The sequence below is a fragment of the Myiozetetes cayanensis genome, unplaced genomic scaffold, assembly GCF_022539395.1.
Source record: "Myiozetetes cayanensis isolate MyiCay16 unplaced genomic scaffold, myiCay2020 scf9, whole genome shotgun sequence".
Classification (NCBI taxonomy): Eukaryota; Metazoa; Chordata; class Aves; order Passeriformes; family Tyrannidae; genus Myiozetetes; species Myiozetetes cayanensis.
The window spans coordinates 6112888-6131008 of record NW_026088185.1 but is presented as its reverse complement, the minus strand read 5'-3'; the positions used below and the strand labels follow the sequence as shown (position 1 = coordinate 6131008).

The window sequence follows — 18121 nt, the reverse complement described above, 5'->3', positions numbered from 1 at the left end:
CACAGCAAAGCCTGCAGGCCCTGATCCTGCAAGGTGCCAAGGATTTCCCAAAAGCACTGGATGCTGACAGCCTTCTCTTGCCAGGTGTGGAAGGAAGTGGTGGTCCCAAAGGTATCTAACCCCGCAGGACTGTTCTAATCCCACAGAATGGTTTGAGTTGGAAGGGACCTTAAAGATCATCTTGTTCCACCCACCCCCTGCCATGGGCAGGGACACCTTCCACTATCCCAGGTTGCTCCAAGCCCTGTCCAACCTGGTCTTTAACACTTCCAGGGATGGGGCAGCTACAGCTTCTCTGGGCAACCTGTGCCAGGGCCTCACCACCCTCACAGGGAAGAATTGTTTCCAAACATCTAATCAAAACCTACTCCATTAGTTTGCAGCCACTGCCCCTTGTCCAGTCACAACAGGCTCTTGTAAAACATCTATCTTTTTTGCAGGCTTCCTTCAATCTTGGCCCTGGCTGCTCTCCCCAGGCAAGGGGGAGAACTGAGCGGGAAGGACGTTTCCCATCACAGTCAAAGCTATTTCTCCTATTCCTCTCTCACTCTAACAGGGAGGAAAAGACAAAGGTACAAACACCTTTAGCTTTTAGCAAAAATCAGAGCAGGCTGTCTGAAATAATTCATAAGGCAAAAAGCCCCTTCGCTTCTCTCTTCCCTGTTTGAAATGTTCCAACTTATTAAATAAAGATCTACATCTAAAACCATGTCACCCCCTAACCTTTCAGATTTGAGTCAGTTTGTTCTGAAAGCGTTAAATGGGGCATCTGATCACTTCAAGGTTTTTCCCTGACCCTTTCCAATGTACAAACAGAGAGTTTGCTATAATTGGCCTTTTTCCCAGGGAGGTTTCAGTGAGTCAGCATTTTCTGACCAACATATTCCCATTTTCTTCAAATGCTCTCAAGCGGCTGCAGTAAAAAGCATCTGAGCTTTGAAAGGTTGGGGAGAACTTTGTGTGCTTATCTTCACACAGACCCACTCCTCTCAAAAGATCCCTGTGCAGGACACCAGCACTTCTCTTTTTGGTACATCGACTGCTGCTCCATTTATTCTAACAAACTGCTTCCCTGCCAGCACTACTGGGCATGAAACTTTTGTAACTGGGACAAAAACATGGCTTAGCTGATGTGAAATGAGTTACACCAGTTTGGAACAATTGTGGGACTGATCCATATCCATTCTTTTTCTTAAAACTCCTCACTGAATTCCTCGCTGCAACTAGGATTTCAGAAACGGATACAAGTGGAATATGGACATCCTGGAGTTCACCTCCCATTGCAAAGTGCTGACAGTCCCCTGACTGTCACCTGTGGGTGACTTCTCTGCCCAGCCCTCTTTCACTGAGCTGCATCAACACGGCCACAGGCACAAGGAACTGACCCACATCCTCTCCTCTTTCCAGTGGGCTTTTACTGGCTCATAACCAAGCCTAAGCTCTTCAGTCTTGGGCAGTAAGGCAGATCAGCAGTGCAACCAGCCAAACCTGTGCTGCAGGAATGGAGGTATGAGAAGCCTCCTGCTGCAGGAGCGATGCCCGGTGCTGTGCCTGCAGACCTGCACGGAGAGCTGGGAGCACCCGTGGAAAGCCAGAGCATACAGACAGCTCACTGAGACAGAGAGGGGTGGGCCAAGGGGGTGGAAGGAAATGGATGCTGATGTTTGTGGGCACGAAAGCATCTCTGGACAACAGGGACTGGCAATTATCCGATGGCAGACTTGGAACTGCCTCCCCTCATCCTTCTGCAGCAGAAGCAGCCACACAGCAGCCCCACTGCCACCACCACAGCGTCCTGGCACCCTCACCCCAACGGGCTCCACCAAAGTGTGGGTCCCTCTGGCAAAGGGTCCCACAAAGCCTGCACTCCTGTTCCTTCTGCCAAGGTGATGCATTGCATCAGTAAACTAGGGGTAGAGATAAACACACCTTAAAAACACCTCTTAATCTCTCCAGCCAAACTGATGTGTGACTGGCAAGGCTGGGATGTGCAGACATGCAGTAATACACCCAGGAGGACAATACTGCACTGCTTTCCTTCTCAGAGGGGCAGAGGTGTAGAAGGGACAGAAGGCTGCAGCTGAAATGCAGGACCCTACCAAAGGAGAGAGGATGGAGATGTAGTAAAGGTGGAGGGAAGGAAAGGAAGCAGGAGGAGAAAACTTCCATGTGCTTTTCTTAAGTCTAAGTGTTCTCAGACTTGCTTAGCTCTAATCTTTAATTCATATTTTCATTACAGTCTCTTTGCTCTGTAAAGTCTGCATTTCGTGTAAAAGGAGCAGCTCAAACATCAATTATTTGACATCAGTCAACCCCTTGTTAAAGTCCTCCACTCTACATATATGTAGGCTCCGATAAAAGAAGCATTAAACATTCATTAAATTAGAAGTACACGAAGACAGAGTCTGCTACTCTTCTCATACAGATATGTTTAGCAATCCCAACCTTCTAGAGCAGCAAAAGCAAACCCATCTCTAATCCTTTTAGAAACCCTGACCATGCAGAACGCCCCAGCCTCCTGCAACGTGCCCCTGAGTAACCGAGGCATATCAGCAGGTCAGATCCTTAGCTGGAATAAATCAGAGTAAAACAGAGACATTACACCAAAGGACACAGGCTCAAGATTTGGCTTGAGGCTTCTCTTGCAGCAAAATGGTTTACAGCAATGTAATTGAGCAATAATGTCATTTTTGGTCTTTAAAGTCACACCAAGAATCTGATCAGTCAACACCACACCTGAACAGCAACAGCACGCCTGCTTTCATTTCAGTACTGCTTTGGCTGCTTGTGTTCTGCAAAGGGAACCTGGCCTCCCAACCTCAATCTAGGAGCTTCCTCCCCACAAAAAAATCCCAAACCAACCCCCCAACTATCTCTAACACCTACCCTCATACTATCATGATGATAGCGAATCCTGCACTACCACTGGTGCACGCAAATTTCAGCAACATTTTCCCAAGGGGAAACAATCCCTGATGCGCAGAAGCTTCCTCACAAACATTTCTGAGTTTAAAGGGCAACGCAGACCATGTCACGGGTTTCCCACATCTCTGAGAGCTGTGTCCACTAAAAGACAGCTTTGGAGCCAGTCCCATCTGACAAATGGCTCCTCATAACCCTGCCCAGCCCTTCTCCTTAGGGTGCATTTTGAACTCTGCTGCGGTGGAAGCACAGAAGCGTGGTTAGGACCTGGGGCACAAATCCAGGATAGCAGCTTTCAGCTCCTGCCTGGCCTTTGGCTGTTAGGCAGAGCCTTTTCCTGCCGTGTTTAATTTGTGAATTGTCCTTTTCTTGCTTGCTGGGCACAGGAAGGGAACACAAAGGCTCGGGCAGCATCAGGTGACCTGTGAGCGTGCGGGTGAACACGTCGGGTTGCAGGGGCTGCTGTCCCGCTGGCTCTGATGGCAGCTCCCTTTGAATGGAGCTTTTCCCAGCAGCATCCCTGTCACTCTGGCACTGCACAGTCCAGCAGCTCCTGCTTTGTGTGAGCACTGAGCTGTGTGATAGAGTTAATCACATTAAGCGCTGCTCAGTTCATGGCTTTTTTGTTCTCTAAAGGCTTTTCCTCTCCCTTGCCTCTTTTAGTCTCACTTTCTTTGAAACTTCGGGAGGTGGCAGCTCCAGCTCAGCCCTCCCTGATGCTATCCAGCACCAGGATGGCTAATTTTGGAAGGTTTAGCCTCTGTGAACCTTTCCAAAGCTTTTCACTGTTATCAGATGACGCTTCCAACAGCTGTGCCCACGGGGAGCAGGGCAGTCTTGAGTCAGCAGGGCATTTAAGCATCTGGATAATCCAGCTGCTGGAGATTTCCAAAAGCACTGGAGGGTCTTGCTCTTCACAGGTGCTTACATGTCAAATTGCCACCAGAAAGTTTGGCATCTCCATGCCTTTAACCACTTGGCCCAAAGTGATGGGGACGAGTGAGCTCCATGGAAAGGCAATTTCAGGGAAATGACTTCTCTCAAACTGCAGTATCGTGTTGGGTTGGTGTCTGCCTGGCCCAAATATACCACTTCGTTTTCAGTCTAGATCTTCTACCAGCTTTTAAATCAATCCTTTCTTCCTCTGTTGGTAATCAAATCACTCCTGTACTTGAGCTAAGAGGGCACCACAGTTCCCATTCCTGCTGGTAATCCCAAAGAACATGAGCCGGTCGTTGCTGTGCCCCCTCAGCCCGCCCTGTCGGTGAGGTGGTGGCCGTGGGGTGACCGAGTGCCCACGAGGCTGCCTGGTGGATGGGTGCCATCAGTGCTTCATCCCCCAGGAAGGAAGGGTGCTGTGGCTACACTACACTACTGCCTTCGGCCTCTGGGAGCCAGGAAGGGATGGTGGAGTCCAGCAAAGTCCAGTGGGGGAACACGTCTCCTCTTGGATGGTCACATTCAACTGGCATCTGCACAACCAAGCAGCATATTGCATAGACTTTGACTGAAGGGGGGTTAAGTGCAACCTTAAAATCTGGCCATTTCAGGAATTTCTGAAATAGATTAGAAGAGGAATTTTATTTAGTTGATGGTTTGGTTTCTTTTTTTTTCCTAAAGGAATCTGCCCATGGCTCCAAATCACTGTTTTCCATAAAGTAAATGAATATGAAGTCTTCTCTCATCCTCTTGCCACATTTTCTGTGTCACCTTTATCCTCCAACAGTTGTATAAAATCAAATGGCAGACAAAACATCCTCTCCCCAAATCCTTCCTTTTTTTTTCCTCAAACTTTTAGTAATTTTTTTCCCACATTTTCTTGATTTTTTTTTTTTGTCAGTGATCAGGTTAGAAGCAGAAGCTTTCCAAAACAATGACCTGGAGCTTCAGCGATCCACATCTTGCAGATAAATAACAAGCTATATTTATGCAATAAAGCACAAGTAGTTTAATATCCAGGCACTGGATTATTTGATATTAAAATCTTGGCACTTTTCAAGATAAGCTGATAATTTGGAACAACAGAGCCCACATGGGAAAGTTCTTTTTGTCAATATTAGTTAACAACATGCACCATTAATCCATCACCTAACAGGATTTGCATTTAGCCTTTTGTCCCCACAAATCCTTGAAGCCTCGAGGGTCTGACCCTGGGTGTTATTTGACACAGAGATGTGCAAAATTCCCTCAGGGACAGGTGTAAAATGTATTTGCTTGCTAAAGGAAAGGTTCCCTTGGCTTCAACAGGCTGCGAAAATCCTTGGGGGTTTCCTGAGCAAGACGTGCTGTGCTCCAGCAGGATCAGGCTGGGGTGCAGAATGCTTATTTCAAATTAACTTCAACAGAGAAATAATGAGCAGCAAGTTTATATTCTCAGTGAATTAAGAGAGAACTTCAGGTAAAATGTGGGTTTATGTGCACGGAAATAAATTATTATTTACTCGCTATTGCGCTCATGCCCTCAAATATGGAGACATTTGTAGGGAATTATTAATATTTATAGCATATTATAATAAATACCCACAAGAGCTTTGCCTGAAGACATGCTATTTTACCGATGTAAAATCTGTTGAAGGTCAAAGGGATCTTTTATTTGTGTGTGGAGGGCAGGATCAGCCTCTTTACTTGGAAATCTGTATCAACTGTGATAATTTAAAACTTTAATTAAAGAGCCAGTGACAGATTATCTACAAAACGTCTTCCTGCTGCCCAGTATTCCATCAGGAATGTCTCCAGAAGCCCAGGCTGAGTAAGCACACTTGCCAGGAAATATTTCACTGTGGACATGTTAGCTGTTATCTGGCTTGTTGGGTAACAAATTCTTTTGTTGAGGACTGGTGGCAACAAACACTGAATTAAAGGCAAAACCAGACCCCAAAACAGAAATCTATAATACTTATTTTGTTCATCCCTCAAGAAAATGAAAGCACCACAGCAAAGACAATTTTTGCAGCCATGTCAATGCATGTGTAAATGGAGAAAGGCGCCTTTAAACGTTCTGCAAAGCATTTCACATTTTAGACAGGACAAGAAGTTAACAATTCTATTGTGGCACCTATTAGAATTTTAAAATTAATTTCCCTGACACAGCTGTGCCATAAAGCCCCCCAGGATGATGAGTTTTTGCTAATGACAAGATTACTTTTGGATACAATTCTGAAGGTGCCCTTTGGAAAATCAGGAGAACACGGGGTGCCACGTGCCCTGCACTGCCCTCTGCCAGCTGGGAATTGCATCTGGCTTTCCTTCCATGGAGTGGCAGACAGTGGATGGATGCACAAGTGGTATGAAGCTGAGCCCCCTGAGAGCAGGGGGCTTGGAAGGACCTCCAAGGCCCCCTGTGGACTCCCTGCTGGAGCACATCTACTCACACACCAGGAAAGGTCATGTTGGGAGCGGATGGTTTTGGCTCTGGTGAACAGCACAGGGGGGAAGGTGAAAACATTGGTAATTTCTCCCTTTGTGCACAGCAGGAGTTGAGAATTGCTTGGAGCTGGTAAAGAAGAGGACCCGATTTAATCTGGACCATCGATTAAACCAGATTAAGAGATGTGAGGGATGACACACTGGGTATCCCCCCCCATCCCTGCACCCTTGCCAGACCACAGCCAAAGGGGGGAAGGAAATGGCAAGAGCAACCTCTAAGCAATGCAGGAGAAAGGGTGTTAAAAACACACATCCTACCAACAACAGCGCTCAATCCACAGCATTGGATGGATTTATGGGGAGGGACAAGTAGAAGTTGGGAAATGAAGAGTTCAGGGTGAGCTGAGAAGGCCCAGAGGAGGTATGAGCAACACCACATGGGCATGTCCACAGCCCTGGCTACAGGAGGATGGAGAGCTCACTGGGATTTTTGCGTGGAAAGGCTTTGGCGCAGGCAGAGTGGATGGATTTCCTTTCTGAGCTGCAGGAGAGCCTGGGGGCAGGAGGGACAGTGTGGATGGTGGCAGCCACAGGCTTGATTTTAACAGTGATAGGCAAATTTTAGATGCTGTAGAGGAGAGAGTTAACAACAGTTGACACACTTTTGTCTGGAGAAGTCACAATGACTGAAAATAACAACTCCGGGCCATAATTCCACGGTCTGTCACTACCAGGAAACGTGAAATCCAGTGACCTTTCATCTCCACGACAGAAATGCTGCGCAGCACCTGGAGCCATCGCCCTTAAAATCCACTCTGACAAGTTGGATGATAGGACACGAAGGTGAAAATGTCCTCTCCCTCCCTCAGCCCCAGATTTCAGCCTCCTGGTGAACTCCGCCTGCTCCGTGTGTAACGGGGTATCCCTTGCCAAGCAAAGCCAGTTTTGTGGGAGCTGCAGCGCTCAGCAGAGCATGAGATAACAATTTCATTTCTTCTGACAATCAGGAATAAAGCCACTTGTTCACACTGCTTCTAAATCATGGAAGGGAAACTGATATTGGCTTTCTATGGATCTTCAGGTCAGGTTTGTTAGAATAAACACATTTTTGCATTCTCACAGAACCACTGAACGGTTTGGGTGGGAAGGGACCTTACGCATCATCTCATTCCACCCCTGCCATGGGCAGGGACACCTTCCATTATCCCAGGTTGCTCCAAGCTGGCCTTGAACACTTGAAGGGATGGGGCAGCCACAGCTTCTCTGTGCAGCCTGTGCCAGTGCTCACTGCTGCACAGCAATTCTGCCCTTGGCAAGATGGAGTTGAGAAAGACACGAATCTGAATGTCTTGAGACGAAATGATTCTCCTGGTAAGGGCAGCAACAGCTAAACAAGCAGGCAAGCCACGCTGCTGGCAGAGCGCAGCAAGTGATGCAGGGCTGTGTTTTAACCAAAAACAAGGGTTTTCCAAACTGATGATTTGCACTTCGTGTCTTTCTGGAGACTGACTTTTCCTCCCCTCTAACGACTGCATCCCTTGAGCTCTTGTGCTCGCCAGTGTAAAATGATGACCACAGGGACTGAGATTAAGGTAAAATCTTTTCATCACACTGGAACATGGCACTGAAACTGTCTTGACCACTTTGGCAGAAAGCAAAAGCTACTGGATGGAAGGGAAAAACCAAATAAATTTTAAAAAGAGGGGTTCAGTCATTTAAGTGGGTCTGTCAGCTTGTGTTATCTTCATGCATTTGGGAAACTGAGCTTTAATTGACTGGCTGCAGTGGAGTTGAAAGACAAAATTTTGGTCTCAAGATGAACAGACAGCTGAAAGCATTGTGCTCTTCATTCATTAGGATGTGTCAGAGGGATTCAGATGGGAAGAGACACAGCAATGGCTGTTACTTTCTCCTAAGTCTCCCAGACTATAAGGGAAAGGCAAAGGAAGTGTGCCACACTCAGCTACATCCAAGAGCAGTAACAACAAGCTCATCACATTCCCTGTGGCAAAGGAGACTCCTGTGGTGCCCACTAATTTTTATCCCTGTGTGAATTGTTTCATTACATTTGTGATAGATACAGCCAGAACTCCAAGCTTTGGCCAACTATTAGCCAGTCAGCTCCAGCTGCAGTAGGAGCAGCAGAAAGCCCAGCTGGGAGATCTCACATCCCGATATCCCTACAGCCAAGCTGGGACACAAGGAGGGGTTCAGCTCCTCAGTCCCAAGGAACAGCCATGACCCACCGCTGGCTGAGCTGTGCTCCAAGCCCCGTTCTCCCTGGCGCCAGAGACCAGGATTCCCAAGGCTGCTCTAGAGAGGATGGTGAGAGACACATCCCTGCCTTAAACAGGTTTCAGCTGTACAGCTTTATATCTGTACCCCCAAAGATGAGCGAAGAGAGGAGTTGGAGGGATTTGGTAAAACCATGGGTGAAGCCTCCTGGCTGCTACTTGAGGGTTCCAATCTGTGCCCCAGAGTCCCTTCAGCATGTGGCTGATTTTCCTTCTTGTCCTCCTGTCCTTGTTCCCACCAGCAGGAGCTGCTTCTTTCCCTTTCCCCGGTTATTTGGGCACTCCTGACTGTTTTGGGAAGAAAGATGCTGGTCCTTCCTGGTCACCAGGGGTGTCAGGGACTGTGACACAGGAAGCCACCCACCCCAAAGAGGGAGAGTCTGGATACTGGGGAAATGGTCGTGGGGAAGGGTCAGTACGGAAATCCAGCAGCTCCTGGACCTGTGTGGAGGCACCTCTGAGTCTGCATTCCTCGGAAGCCTGAGGGATGCTCACAGGTTGGATTCATGTGACACAAACCGGATGGGATGTGGTGCCAGTGTAAACGCTGGGGATTCAGGATGGGACCCTACACACGATGGGAACAGAGGCCAAACACACAGGAGCAGCATTTTTCTGGGTGTAAATGAGTTTGAACTGTGTTCAGACATGAACTGTGCGCAGCCATGGCCAGTGGTACCCCCAGGTCACAAACCCAAGACATTAGTCTTGTTGAGTGTGGTGGGAAACCTCATACTCAAGCACAGTAAAGGTGGTGGGCAGAACTGGGGAACAAACCTTTTCTCTGCAGCTCATCAACAACAACAATGAACCAATGAAATTCCTATGAACATTTTCTGCTTTTCAACAGCAACACAAAACTAAGCAAAAATCTTAAATATACTTAAGAGCAAAAATCGTGGTTTAATAGAACCCTTAGGATTTCAATTAGTACTTTTGGTAAAATTTTCCAGACATTTTTTAATTTTGCCAGTTCCTTTAGTAAAAATATGTTGGCTTTCAAACTCTTTGCTTTTTCTCTGCCTTAAAGAGCAGAAAATGTGTTGAAAATGTTATTTCTTCGCAAACATTTTCATTTAGATCCAAAAGCAACCATTACTCTTATCCAGCAGCGGTGATGTATGTATAAGAAAATATATACAGGTCGTGAATTCTAAACAGGAGAAGATGAATCCAAGTAGCCATTTTTTACATGTTTAGAAAGCTGTGAAGAGGTTTCCGTGCAGCTGCCTTACCTTTTAATCTGTCTTCACATCTACATTAGGAGAAAGGTGCTTTTTCAGAGACATATGAGTGTACAGTCTGTGGTACAAGACTGGGGAGACCTTCTTGGAAACAGTTCCTTTCCAAAGAGGTACTTCCAGTCATTCCAAAACCTCTCCTAAAAGTATTGATGAATCAGACTCCAATTCATGAAATCACTTCAGAGGACAGTGAGGGCCAACACTACACACACAACTTCCAGCACACAACTAACGATGTTCTGAGCTTGGTGAGTGTCTTACTGGCCACAGGAGAAGTTTGCCATTCATTTCAGTGGGTTTTCCCTTAGTCTTGGGTAATAAGCATCGGCTTCTTAATTTAGGGACAAAGATTCTCTCTTTTCTCATGGACCTGGTTCTATATTAGACTACTTATGAGAAAAAAGCAAAGACATGAAACAACAATCACCGTTATCAGGACTCAGTCCTACAAAGCCTTAGTCAAGTCAGCCATTCCATCTGCTTCCAGGAGAAGACACAGGCCAGGAAGGGCAGCCTTTAATTTTCCCAGTTGCCACCCCATAACTGAAGGTCATGCACAAGGAGAAGTCGCAACCCCAACTCCAGCCTGTGCCAATGGAAGCAAACCTCGCGGGGATGCAGCAGTAACAACATTTGAATGAAATGTTTCCTTTATATCTCTTTGTTAATTCAACACAGTACTTTCTTACCATTTTTGCAGACAGGACAACACTGTTCTGGTTCATAGACTGGGTTGACACACTCGGGAACTGCGCAGTCTGCTACAACACAGTGAACTTCATTGCTGGGCTCGCAGCGACACCATTCGCATGGCGAGGGCTAGGAACAAATGTCAGATTAGCCCAGTGCCTCCCGCAGCTCACAACTTTGCAACATTTCCATCTTGCCATAAGATAAACACATCAATACCCCTTGACTGCATCATTCATCATGGGTAACACAATTTAAACTCTGGGACAAAAGAGCAACATCTGAAATAGGCACCAGAACATCAGAAAAACCAGCGTGCGAGCCTTGTTTTCCCAGAGGGGGTGTGGGGTTCTTTAGCCTTCGTGAGGCTTTAGGTCCCTTTGCCAGAAAACCTGAGCTGAAGCCACCAGGTTGTGCCTCTGCTCTCCCCATCTGTGTTATCTGACACATCTGGCGCCAGAGGAAGAGTAGGATTTTGGGAAGGTCATGAGTGTTGGTTCATCCCAGGAAGGGAGGACAGGGTGATTTTCCAGGATATACTCCTCTGCCTTGTAGACCACCCCTGCCAGCACACCCCAAACTGTTGAAAAGGTGTTGCTGGGGTGGCCTCTCCATCTGGCAGCTTCTCAGCTTTCACTCCCACTTTTCAGGGCAGAGGAGAACAGTGTTGCTCTTGGAGGGGCAAAACCATTTTATTCTGGGGTCTGTGAGCACTCCCATAACATTACCATTAGTTCTGGTCCTGGCCCCTCTCCTGCTTGCTTCAACAAGGTCTGTGAGCAACAGACTCACACAAAATATGTAAATAATTAAGAGACTGAGTAATTCAGCTGAGTCAGGGAATTCTGGATTAAAGCACACAGCTAAATGGATTTGTTTCAGCTCCATCAATCCAAACAGGAATCTCTATCCACCCCTGAACAGCACGGAGTTGTTACTGCCTCACCCTTTGAAAAGCTGTGAAAATGTGTTGAAAAACAGAAAGGTCAGTGTTTTAAGGTTCCCAGTGACTTATGTGTGTGCAAGTGTGATGAAAGGATAGCAACAGAGCTAAGAAAGGAGAATAAGAGGAGAACTGAAAGGAAAATAACTTCCTTTCAGTACCAGCAGGTTCAATATGTACCTCCCATTTTCTCAGCAATGGTACATCCATCCCTTACACTCGAATGAGTAAATGTGGGTACTGGAAAAAAATTCTGCTTTATGCTGCATTGATGGGAGTCTGCAGCAATGGGAATTCCCCAATATTAAAGAGAAGTGAGATGTTAAGAAAGAAGGATTAATCCTGATGTGTTGCAGACCCCAGTGATGGGTCACTCATTTCTACAAGACAGATGAGCCCTGGTTCTGGCAGGTAAAGAGCTTTTCAGTTCACCTCTAAGAAGCTCCATATGTCTTGAGTCTAATAATTTATTCCCAGGAAATTCATTTCTACCTTAAAATGCACTAATTAAAGCTTCCCTTGCTTTGTCTCAGCGTCTGCAGTCTATAATTCCCATCACCTTTCATTTGCTCACGGCTTTGGTAATTTAGATAAAATCAGCACTCCTTGAGCAAGGGAAGAAGCATGTGGAGGTGGAATTCCTCTTTCTAATTATCGTTCCTCATTCAATCCTGCTTTGATTTCTGTCTGAAGCACCAGGAATCTAAATCCATTTGACTGACATTTCTTATTCAAGGCTATTTAATAAGAAGAAACAATACAGCAGAAAATAGACAGAACTATTTGCTGGGGGATCAATAAGAAAATTGCCGCTTTGTTTTTACTCATTTTAATCGCTAATTATACGGAGCAGCAGAACTAGATCTTGTGATTTGTGGAGGCTTTCACTGACGTTCCCTCCAGGACTTGTACCCATCCTCACTACTACACTGGCTGCAATGCTAAGAAATATGGGATGGGTTTCCAGGACTGCAGCCCAATCCATGGCTTAAACATGATCAGCACAAGCAGAAGATGGCCCTGAACCACTCTGCTCTGAGCCACTGACACACAACACACACATCTTTCGCTTCAGCATTGTCAGTGTAACCTGACAGTGACACTGCAATAAACCACAATGATCCCTGGCACTGAGAGCAGCCTCCCAAGAGGGGAGAACTGGGCACAATTCAGGCAGGAGGGCACACCCCGGCGGGAACAAGGAATGAGCAGCCAGCAAAAGGAAAGGCTGCTCTGGCATCAGTCAGACCCTCTGCCACCTCCTCTTCCCCACTGTATCAAGGTCAAGTTGCTTGGTCTTACCACCAGGATCTTTCTCTGTCTGATCATTTTTCTCACTTGCCAGTGCCCCTCACCATGGCTCTTCCCCAGCCCCTCATGTCCACAGGTGACTCCAGCCCCTCCTGCCCACTTAGTTTATGAATGTCCTGGCACTTTCTCCAGTGGGATGTGCTTTGGGATCCGACTTGCAAAACCCTGCCCTTTCAGAAAAGACTTTTCCCCAAGCACACCGATTGAGCATCTTCAAACTGTTGTGTGCAGGCTCTGCATCCAAGCTTTTACTTTCCCTGGAGTTTATCCTTCTTGGGGAACAATTGGCCGAAAAAAGTCCTCTCTATGGATACAGGCAGTGGGTAGACCCAGCAGCAAAACGACAAACTGGGAACCAGTGAAGACATTCCAAAGCTTTGTTTCCTGATTCCTGATTTAAAGATTTATCCCCACAGAAGAGGGGTGGTTTACACTTCTGTAGCCACTGAAGTTGAAACATCAGTTCCAGAAAAGAAACTCTCATCCCTGTTGAAAAAATACAGAGGGTTTCTGGAGTATGAACGAGAGAGGACACTGTCCCACATGGGGAGTGCAAATGCTTTACTACTGTCCCTTAAACTAATATTCTGGAAACACTGGTAAGATTAAAGGATCACAAAAGGTGATCATTCATTCACTCCAGCTGTCCAAGGCAGAATGATCTCTTAGAAGACTTTTAGGAAGGATTTTAAGAGGTGTTGGTAAAGAAACATTCTCCTCACCACTGCCCAAAAGGAAAGGGCTCCATCACACACCCCGGGGTGACCAGAGGAAGGAGGGGAAAACCTTAAGTCTCAGGTGCTGTCAAATGGGAAACATCTGGAATCAGCAGAGTTTGTTAACAAAGGAAGAAGGAAGGAAAATTAAAACAGAGAATAAAGAATCCACACGGCTAATAAAGATTTTATGTGCATGAGCACATAATGACAAACTTGATAGATGATGTAAACAAACAAATGAAAAAGGCAGCAAAAGGAACAGAATGAAAAACAAGATACACCCTGAGCAGGGGAAATGGGGAAGCCAAACAGGATGTAGGATACCATGTCTCCTAATCTTCACTTTTGCACCCCTTCACACCAGCTCCCACCACTTTCATCCTCTCTTTGGAAGAAAATTCCAGGATATGTAGGAATTATGACTGCTAAGAGCATCCAGCTACTCCTCTCAGTGATAGGAGTTTCACTGTCTCCCAGGGTTGGGCACCAAGTGGGTCCTTCTTTAGTGAGCTCCGAGGCTTCATAAACCCACAGAATGTCATACCTGTGGGAGGTCTGTTTGGGAGGGCTCCAGCAGGCCCTCAAGTCCTCCAGAAAGACTGCTGGACACAGAGAGATCACATGATCAAACAGTTCTTGAGGAAAATAGCCTAAAAACCTGACCATTCACAAACTTAAGGGAGAGGTGGCGAAAACGGAAATCTGAACTCAAAACTTAACATTTAAATCTACTTGTTAATAAAGATAAATAAATCTACTTGTTAATGCTTTTTTACGGCTGAAGAGATCTGGATCAAACATTTTTTTAGACCGAGGCAGCTGGTACAATCAACACCAATAACCGACACACAAAACCTCAAGTTTTTAGTCAAGGTCTTGCAAGAAAACTTCTGCAAGACTTTAAGCTTTACTCCACCTCAGTCATCTCATTTAGTCATGGGAATTCTCTTGTCCCAAATACTTACTGAACCTCACCTGTATTTCTCCCTTGTCTGCAACGTCACCACCTGAAGTCACCTCTCTGCTGCTCCAAACAAAGCCTTTGTGAAAGCCTTTTCTATCACACGCACATTGCCCTGTAAAAGCTCCTCACTGAGTAGGAAGCATTGTCCTTGAGTGGACAGAGGAAGTACATATACATATATACATATATACATATATACATATATATGTGTGTGTGAAACCTTATTTTGCATTCCTCCTCTTCCCTGCCTGCAGTGAGGATTTCTCTGTCACATGTCTGCTTGTCAATCAGTCTGAGCTGCTTCTACACAAACTTCTCCAGGGGAGTGGAAAGGGAGTGATTTACCCAAGACAAACTAAAAACTCTGAAGGTGACATGTGACTGGTACTTTTTCTTCACCTGTTTGTTCTGTCAATCAGCAGCAATTTTCCTCGACATCACTTTTTGCTCCTCTGCCACACTCACCAGGGTAACTGTGGTTGGTTTCCAAGTGCACTCATCTCAGTCCTGCATGTGGTTTGTCAAACAGCTCACTAGAGATCTCAGACCAGGTCTTAAGGCTGCAGTCTCCTGTGATGAGCTGTGATTCTTCCAGCTGGCTTCACTCAGACTTGGGGTTTGAGGCTCATACCCCTCCAGGAGCTGGGAAAATGCTGCTGGCACTGAGGCTGCTCAAAGCTATGGCAAATTCTTGCAATTGCCCTCCAGTCGTCTGTTCTGAGATCCAGCTCTCAGGATTTGTTGGGCTGCTCTCTTCCCCCTCCTTCCTACACTCTCCAGCTGAGCCCAAAGAGGGTTTTTGTACAAGAATGTCCCATAATCCCATCCTGGAAGACTCAGTCTCATTGACAAGGTGCCATGAAGTGATCACATGAGGACCGTGTCCTTGTGCTGTCTGCCACACAACAGCCCTTCATCAATCATACACAGGCACTGCCAAACAGCTACAGAGCAATACGAACTTTATGACAATTGTATCATGAATACTTGACATTTCTTTGGGGAAATGAAATAGAAAAGCTACACGTAAGTGTTTACAACCATCTAATCACGTTACAATAGACCTACCGATCATCATGCAGGGGCTGTTCAAGTTAGTGGAGCACAGCCCAAGTATTTCCATTGAATTGAGTACACCTGCTGTTGGGGCCTGTGATGCTCTCCCCAGTCAAACAGGTGAATTTACAACATGGCCAAAATGACTGGAGAAATCTGCTTGGTCAACTGGAATTTCAAGTGGTGTATAACCAAGAAATTAAGGCAGGGGGCTTTTTTTTCTGAGCCCTGGGGAAACCCAAAGATCCATCACATCAGAACAAATGTAGAGGAGATGCCAGAACTCTTGGTATCACTGGGAACCTTAATCAGGACATTTAAACACCAAAAAGGACATGGTGTGTACAGATAGGCCTTTTCTAGGTGATATAAAAATGCTTTTCATGGTAGTTTCACTGAATATGGAATTGCAATGCTTTCTTCCCTGAGAACATGTTAGAAAAAGAAGTGCCAACCCCTAAAACAGAAAATTACATCCTCTCCATTTCTACTAATGCCAAGGTGGTTTGGAACATACTGAATCTAACCTGGCACTTCTGCAGACCTTGCCACAGATTCAGATCCACAAGCTGTATCCACAGGCACGTCCTGCCTACATGTCTGGATGTGTCCCATTCCCTGGACTCCAAGGGAAGGAAAACTGAAAACCATCACTGCTGTCAGTCTCTCCATCTTTCAGGACAATCCCATCCAGCCTCGCCCCTCAGACAGGCTGGACTGGTGGCATCCTGCTCAATCCAGATAAAACAGCAGGAAAAGCAGGGCGATGGAAAGTGAACTCTGTCAAATTGGGCACTTTAAGAGCAGTTGCAACTTTTAATGGCTCTCAGGACAATGGCAATTCTGATGGAAATTATTTCTGTAGCTACAGTTTCAGGTGGTGAATTTATTGGTAGGAAGTAAGAAAGGGAAGAGAGTTTAAAAGGACCTGATGAATCAATTCGGAGGCAAAAATGGCTTCAGCATTCTGGCTGAGGTGGGAAGTCATAAACCAGGGGAGAGGAATAAGAAAGGAACTGGGATAGCATTCATCAGAGATACTCCTGGAGTTGAAATTAGAATAATTTTCATTGTTATTGAAATTGCCTGTGATCTCAGGCAGATTAGCAGGAGATTGCAGGAAAATTCAGAGAAAGCTTTCAGTTGAGAAATTTTGCAGGTGCTAAACTGGTGGAGAAGGAGCTGGAGAATGAGCTTCACCACCTGAAGGTGAGACTGAAATCTCCTCACTTCTCTTTTGGGTTGCTTTTACTAGTAGAAGCAAAAATGTCACTCATTTTTGTCACGTACTTAATAAAATAAAAATCATCCACCCAGCTAGTGGAGCTACGGTATCAATCACACTACAGAAACTGTAACCCCTTGGCTTTTCCAAAGGTGGAAAGTTGCTCAAATAAACAATCTCTTGAGTGATCACAGATGAGTACAATCACTGAAAACACCATCAGGTTGCAAATGACTTTGCAACAGGAAAAAAACCCTACTAAGTCATTAGATAATTTATCTGCAGTGAAAAAATTGGAGCTGGATCCTACTTACATGGAGCACTAGCAATACAAATGAACTGTGCCATCCAAAAATTGAAAAATGCTTGCACCATACTGCAGACTGGCTGAACCAAGGAGCTGGCTTCCAAGGAGCAGAAGTGGATGCTGAGACCTGGTTTTTCTAAGGGAGCCCCCAACACACACACACACACACACACACACACACACACACAAACATTACTAAGGTAAGACTGAAATGAAATACAAATTCTCCTCAATGGAAAGGACAAGAGACACTCAAATACGTTCCTGAAAACATTTCCTGTAAATGGTGACTCCATCCTGTACTCAAAGTAGCCCCATCACAAGGAGGCTGAACATGACTGGCCTATTTTCCTAGCATACAGCATTGCCACTACATGACTTATCCAACCACAGCTCCATCTGAGTTACCCCTGTAACTGCTGCTTGTCTGTTCACATCTGTGAGGCCTTCCAGTATCCTGGTGATCAGGCTTGGATTCTGGAGGTGGAAAGGCATAAGGATACTGTAATCCACCCCAGAAGTCACGTATTCCTTTCTTTCCCTCATGCCCAGACCATGAGTCTCCATACCTGGAAACAGCATTATCCTGGCCATCTTTTTCTAAAACTTCCTGGGGAGCTTTGCAGATCAGTAAGCCAGATGAGGGAGAGAAGCACAGACGTGCCTCACCAGAGGCATCCTGAGCCCACCACATCTGATGATTCAGGACTGTGACGGCATTAGGAGCTTTGCACTCAGAGACTTGAGCTGTGCCACACAATTTGATGAGTTTAAGAGGCTCCTGGAACCACGTCCGGACCTGAAAGTGACTCTTCCATTAGCTGATGAGAGAGAGACAACCTTGAGCCGAGTCCTGGCCTTTTTTGCACGGGAGCTGTGTATCTGCAGTCTCGTGGTTGCTTTTCTCTCCCAAGAGCAGCAGTGAAGCTTTCTGTAAAAACATGACTTTGCACTTCTTCCATAAGAATGCTCCCTTTGCTTTGATATACGTCTCATTTTATTCCTTACAATAGTTGCACCTCACCTACCCTGGGGCTGAGGGGACTGGAGTTCTCTATTACTTTGGTGATAATTTTTATG

General features: G+C 45.9%; 1 protein-coding gene across 3 annotated transcripts in view; it reads right to left on the bottom strand.

Moving 5' to 3' along the window:
* Positions 1-18121, bottom strand: part of VWC2L (von Willebrand factor C domain containing 2 like) — a 46472-nt gene that overhangs the window by 15995 nt on the left and 12356 nt on the right. The window contains exons 3-4 of one of the 3 annotated variants that reach the window (XR_007632103.1): positions 10516-10645; positions 2887-4478 (exon numbers count right to left, since the gene is read on the bottom strand). The exons of 1 other annotated variant lie outside the window; for it this stretch is intronic. Coding sequence is in view for 1 of the 2 variants with exons in the window: in XM_050340459.1 (XP_050196416.1) it covers positions 10516-10645 (130 nt within the window). In the remaining variant the exon portion in view is untranslated. The remainder of the gene's footprint in view (positions 1-2886; positions 4479-10515; positions 10646-18121) is intronic. One more of the 3 variants, XM_050340459.1, reaches the window with a different exon arrangement.